This window comes from Octopus bimaculoides, chromosome 11, assembly GCF_001194135.2.
Source record: "Octopus bimaculoides isolate UCB-OBI-ISO-001 chromosome 11, ASM119413v2, whole genome shotgun sequence".
Taxonomy (NCBI): domain Eukaryota; kingdom Metazoa; phylum Mollusca; class Cephalopoda; order Octopoda; family Octopodidae; genus Octopus; species Octopus bimaculoides.
Window position 1 is genome coordinate 17,281,696 of NC_068991.1, and position 6,936 is coordinate 17,288,631.

Here is a 6,936-nt window from a genome sequence, read left to right on the forward strand (position 1 = left end):
CCTTTCTGGCACTTGTGCCCGTGACATGTGTAAGGATTTTTGAGTGAGATCGTTGCCAGTGCCCCTGGACTGGCTGTTGTGCGGGTGGCACATAAAATACACCATTTTGAGCGTGGCCGTTGCCAGTACCGCCTGACTGGCCTTCGTGCGGGTGACATGTAAAAGTACCCACTACACTCTCTGAGTGGTTGGCGTTAGGAAGGGCATCCAGCTGTAGAAACTCTGCCAAATCAGATTGGAGCTTGGTGTAGCCATCTGGTTCATCAGTCCTTAGTCAAATCATCCAACCCATGCTAGCATGGAAAGCGGACGTTAAACGATGATGATGATGATGATGATATATATATATAAGCAAGGATGCTATTAAACCCATGCTATGGTTTCACATCAATATTGAAGAGAATGTCAGCAGTCTTCGGTGAAATGTGAAGGAGGATTGCCAACATCCAATCAGATTAACACCCACTTAACTATCAGCATGAAGCCATAGCACAGATTTAATGATATAGACACTATAATACAAATGTTTACCTGTGTGTTTTGTGTACAGTATGTATATGTATGTATGTATGTATGTATGTATGTATGTATGTATATGACTATGTGAGAGAGAATCCCCCCCTCTCTCTTTCTCTCCCTCTCTCACTCACACACAATGTAATAACAGGTGCAGGCATGACTATGTGTACCCTTGGGTATCTTCTATAGCTTTGGGCAAACCAAAGTCATGTGATTGAATTTGGTAAACAGAAACTAAAGGAAGCCTGTTGTGTGTGGATGTTTACATTTGGGTTCTTTGAGAGTTGTTTGCTGCAAGTGGTGGTGGTGTTGACGTCATCTCTCTTACCAGAGTGCTCACTCACTTTGTAGATGTGTGGCAGAAGAGATCCCTTATTTGAAAATCGGGTACAGGTTTAATAACAGGAAGGGCATCCAGCCATAGAAACCTTGCCAAAATTGAGACAGTGGAACATGATGTACTCCTTCAGCCAGTTGGAACCTGTCTAACTGTCCAGCCCATGCTAGAATGGAGAGCAGTTGTAAAAATGATAATAATGCTGACAATCTCATTATATATATATATATATACATAAAAAGGTATAAGTGTGGTTGATTGGTATGCAGTTTGCTTCTCAACTGCTTGGTTTTGCTTCAATTTCACTGCCTGACACCTTAGGTAAGTATCTTCTACTAAAGCTCCAATCCAACTAAGGCCTTGTGAGTGGATTTGGTGGATAGAAACTGAAATAAACCGATCATTTACATGTGTGTGTGTGTCTTACTGCTTCCTTGCCATCGTGTGATAATTGTAAATAAGTGTCATTGTAATATAAGCAGTGTTCTTCATTTCCAGTATTCCATGAAAACATGGGGGGAAATGTTTGAGAGCTGGTTACTGGAAGCATATCCAAGCATAGAAAATCCACCTCAATAAATTTTTGTCTGACGCAGGCAAGCATTAAAAAGTGGACATTAAAACAATGATGTTGTATTTTGATGGTAGTCTAGTGAATGTCTAATGATTTCTTATGTAAATATATGATTTCGAAGTTCATTGTTGTTTTACAGACCAACCTACTTGCTTTTTTTATTGACTGACTTCTTTTTGGTACCTACTTTTTGCATAGCTGCATTCTGGCTGTCTGGCCACTATGTAGCTGTGTATTCTGATAACCAGCCTGCTAACTGTTTTGATCACTATATTTTAGCTAACTGGACACTATATTTTGGTCTGCATACTTGACCACTTTAGTTATTTCTGTACTGTCTGGTCTCCTCTATACTATAATGCAGTTGTCTGATAACCCTTTTTGCCTGCCTGCTCACTATAATTTGGCTTGCATTACTTGTCTCTCTCTAACAAGCATACTTTGTAGCGTTGAGTTCAACTCAGTTCCTCCTTTAAGCCTTGAGATGTCACTATAGTATGCAAAGCACATTCTTCCCATGCACACACACACACACTGAATATCATTCAGGATCACTTTGTCATTGGATTCAGAATCTGATTCTATTTACGGGCTGTGTAGCATCCTGTTATGTGTAATACACACATGTGCAGGCGGACACTTCCACATGAATGCCTTCCTCAGTCACAATGGAATTCTGTTTTACTTTATTTCCTTTTTTCCTTTAAACTGTTTGTCTTTTGTTGACACTGTTGTTATTTAACACCAGGCTGGCCCTGATTCAGCAGACCCATGATCAAAGGCATTCCAATTATGGCCACTCCATCCTTTATTCAGACACATGTATCTAGGACTACATTTTCTAATATGTGTTTCCATTTTTGACCCTGGTGTGTAATTTGAAAGCATTAGTTGTTATTTGTAGCAGGTTGAACAGCAGCTTAACCCTTTAGTGTTCAGATTACTCTGTTAAATGTAATATTTTTTCACCCAAATTGTTTTGAATTAATCATGTATTACCTTATAGTTTTGAGATTTTAATTATGTGATAGTTTATTTTTAGAATGTCAGTGTAGGTTAGGTGTGAGAGGCTAGATATGGCCAATTTGAATATAAAACATGTAGACTATTTGGGCCGGATATGGCTGGTTTAAACACTAAAGGGTTAAACTTCCCTTGGTTTGTTGTTGTTGTTGCTGCTGCTGATGTTATTATTGTTGTTGTTTTTTTCCATTGTCACTCTGTTGTTTTCTCTGTATTTTCAGCTACAATGGTCACCTTGTAAATTATGAAAAGGGTAGAAAACGGAGCAAATTCATCTTGACCAAACGATCTGCAGCCAATGGAGTGAAGCCTTATAAGAAACATGTGGTCAAAAACCCTCAGAATTCCAAAGTAATCACAATTCTTTCTAGCAAGTTCTACATCTCTCTCTCTAGCATATTCTCTTCTCACCTCTCTCCTTTTCTAATTCTCTTAACATCTTTCTCTCTAGCACATTCTCTTATCATATCTCTCTCTCTCTCTAGCATGTTATCTTAACCCTCCTCCCTCTTGTACATTGTCTTACCACCCATCAGTCTAGCAGTTCTATTTTACCTCTTCACTGTACTTCATTCCTCCAGCAAGCTCTGTACACGGTTACTCCAGCAATCTTCTCCCTCCCCATTTCTCTAGCAAACTCTCCTCTCTGTTCTACCAGCAAGCTCTCTGCATCATGTTCCTAGCACATTCTCCAATTTATTTCACTTTTTTCTTACAAGGTCTTCTGAGCAAGCTCTCTATCCTGTTCATCCAGCAAGCTCTCCATCTCATTTCTCCACCCTGTTCACCAGCAAGCTTTCTACCCCATGTTCTTAGCACATCTAATTTATTTCCCTTCTTTCTAACAAGGTCTTGTGAGAACCATTAGAGTGTATTATGCAGTTTAACTTCTTAATTAGCATGGTGCCTTTACTTTATCTGTCCTCCACACACACAACACAAACACCATATAAATTTCCCATTCTCTCCTGTCACAATTCCCAGACCGGGCGTTGTGAGTGTTTATTGAGCGAAAACACCTAATGCTCCACTTGGCTCCGGCAGGGGATGGTGGCGAACCCTGCTGTACTCTTTCACCACAACTTTCTCTCACTCTTACTTCCTGTTTCTGTTGTGCCTGTAATTCAAAGGGTCAGCCTTGTCACACACCGAGAACTATGTTGAGGGTGCACGTGTCTGTGGAGTGCTCAGCCACTTGCACGTTAATTTCACAAGCAGGCTGTTCTGTTGATCAGATCAACTGGAACCCTCAACGTCGTAAGCGATGGAGTGCCAACAACAATATTTTGCGACTAACATATTCTCCCTGGAGTTTCAGTTTGTATGGAATGATTTCCTTTCTGGAAAACTGTCCATTTCTATGCACTGTTAACCAGTGTTTACAGGAGTTCTGACTGAGGAAGCTGCTCAGATTTTCCAAACCCATTTTAATCTGATGTGATGTGATGTGATGTGATGTGTGTGTGTGTTGTGTGGGCAGGGTATGTGTATATAGATATGTATCTTTAGATGCATATATATGTATCTTTAGATGCATATATATGTATATGTACATATTTATGTGCATATGTGTGTGTGCATTTGTACTTTGAAAATCACTGAGCTGCAAGTGGTGACATTGTTGTTATTTCTCCTGTCAGTTAATCATCTGCTGGCTTTCTGCCTTTGAAGGTATATGGAATAACAGACAGACCCTTTACTTGAAAAACAAGGAAGGGTTACTAACAGGAGTTTGCATCCAGATGTAAAAAAAATTCTTGAATAACATTCATTTCTTGGTCTTTTGTTTTTTTTTTCGCAGGCTGTCCAGGATTCGGCTTTACACTCTGTATCCTATACGATGTCAAGAAACCAGGCTGTGGTTGTCGAATATAAGTCTGATCCCGACACAGATATGTTTCAGGTAAACAGCATATGAGATTTTCATCAATCTATTTTTTTTCATTGTTTTTTGGTTTTGATTATTTTTTTTTCCCCCAGATTTTCCAGTTTTCTTTTTTTATAACCACAGTTTGCTTTACGCATAAATAGGCACAGGCATGGCTGTGTGATTCAGAAGCTTGTTTCCCAACCATGTGGTTTCAGGTTCAATTTTGCTGTGTGGAACCATGAGCACTGTCTTCTTTTGTAGCCCCAAGCCAACTAAAGCCTTGTGAGTGGATTTGGTAGATGGTAACTGAAAGAAACCTATCATATATATATATATATATATATATTTAAGAATTTAAGGATTGGAGAAAACGCATGTTATAATTGCATACTTTATTCCTACATATGTTTCAAAGGATTATAACCTGTGTGATCCATAATCTATTGTTTTCATAATCGGTCATAATGTCTTACGTTTAAGATGATTCCCATGCTTTCCCTGATGAGAAGGTTACAATTTTAATATCAAAGATCCCTATGGATCACACAGGTTGTAATCCTTTGAAACATATGTAGGAATAAAGTATGCAATTATAACATGCGTTTTCTCCAATCCTTAAATTCTTAAATATACTCAAATACTCAAAATTTCAAGGAGTTCCTGCCTTAAAAACAGGAACTAAACCACAGTTATTTTGTGTTCTTTGCTACATTGGTTTCTATTAACCCATTTATTCTATCAGAAGAATTTTATTCATTAAGATAGAAGAAATACACATAATTATATATATATATATATGTGTGTGTGTGTGTGTGTGTGTGTGTGTGTGTGTCTTGTCATCATATGATGATTGTAAATGAGAATCACCATCATATGTGCAATGTTGTTTCTTTCCAGTCTCCCATGGTAAACATGCCTGGTTATAAAGAAATGCTATTTTGCTTGAAACAGGTGAGGGTTTGTGACAAGGAAGGGCACCCAGTCATAGAAAATCTGCCTCAACAAATTCCATCTGATCCATGCAAGCATGGAGAAATGGACATTAAACAATGATAATGATAAACATTCTCTCTCATACACACACACATATCATTTCACATTTGTTCAAGAGGTGGGTAGTTCATCTCTATTCTCTTTTTAGTGTAAAAGAAACAGAAAGTTGATAGATTGGCCGAATTGCCTAGTCATCTGTCCTATAATGGTTTTGGTTCATTTTTCTATACTAACTGAGGATTATTCTGTTTGCCTTTATTTCAGTATTTGCCTGTGTTGGAACTATTGTTTGCTGTTCAGTGACATTCCTACAGCTGACTGCTCAACATTGAAGAATAAGATATATGTCTTACCCAGCAAGGCACACTTAGTAAAGTGGAATTCAGTCTTGGCAAAATTTAATGCATAGGAGTGGCCATGTTGTTGATTTACTGAGAGGAGTGGAACATCGTGTATAAGATATCATCATTTAACATCCGTCTTCCATGCTAGCATCAGCAGTTGACTAGATTGACAAGGATCCAGTGAGTTGGAGGACTACACTGAGCTCCAGTGTCTGTTTTGGTATAGTTTCTATGGCTGATGCCTTTCCTAATACCAACCACTTTACAGAGTGTACTAGGCACCTTTTCTGATACCAGCACTAGTGAGGTCACTAAGAAACTTGCAAGACAAAGACCTCTCGACTGAATAGAGTTTTAGAAAAGAGGGAGGAGGGCTTTATGCCAGGTGTTGAACAGCTAAAGTATGTGAGAAATAGAGATCTCGCTATAGAGATATCTTACATTATATAAGGCTGGGTGTGAGTTACTGAAAAGAAGCCAGTGATGGTGGTGACAAAGTGTCAGAACATACCCTCAACATGCAAGAAGTTGATTATAAGAGAGAATGGGAACAGAATTGGGGAAGGGTGGATGCATAAGTTCATTAGCGTGTGAGAGAAGAGCAACAGATGGTTGTAGACGGATGTAGAAGTGAATGCAGTAAATGGAACAAGAGCAGAGGTATGGTCAGTAGTAAATATCAGTGTAACGGGTGGTTGTGAAAGAAAGAGGAGTAGTTAAGGAAGCCGGGAGAAGAGCAGCCTGTTAAAACATGTAGGTAGATCAGAAAATATGGAGATGATGCACTGGGTGGGAAAGGGCAAGAGAGAGAAAGAGATGGATGTCAAAGATACATAGGCGTGGCCATAGAGACTGTACACACACACACACACACACACACACACACACATATATATATATATAACAAGTAGAAAGATAAATTTTTTCAACACATAAGTACTGTACAGTATACATAAAGGATAAAATCCTTTTAAGAGTAGAAAAATTTGCTGGCAAACTTTTCTGCTCTTAAAAGGATTTTATCCTTTATATATACTGTTCAGTATTTGCATGTTGGGAAAAATTTATCTTTCTACTTGTTCTACAATACATTTCAACGCTTCAAAAACAAACTTATGTTTGTATACATTATGATGTGATATATATATATATATATATATATATATTCTCTGGATTTCTACCCATACTACATGAGGCAGCAACTCTTCAATATGTTATCTTCTCAACCATCTTATTTCAAAGACTCTTGAATAAATTGCATTGAATATATATATAT

General features: G+C 38.2%; 1 protein-coding gene across 5 annotated transcripts in view; it reads left to right on the top strand.

The window, feature by feature from the left end:
- Nucleotides 1-6,936, top strand: part of LOC106880928 (protein pellino) — a 111,273-nt gene that overhangs the window by 90,532 nt on the left and 13,805 nt on the right. For all 5 annotated transcript variants that reach the window (XM_052971535.1, XM_052971536.1, XM_052971537.1 and 2 more), the window contains 2 exons: nucleotides 2,675-2,804; nucleotides 4,255-4,356. In XM_052971535.1, coding sequence (XP_052827495.1) covers nucleotides 2,675-2,804; nucleotides 4,255-4,356 — 232 coding nt within the window. The remainder of the gene's footprint in view (nucleotides 1-2,674; nucleotides 2,805-4,254; nucleotides 4,357-6,936) is intronic.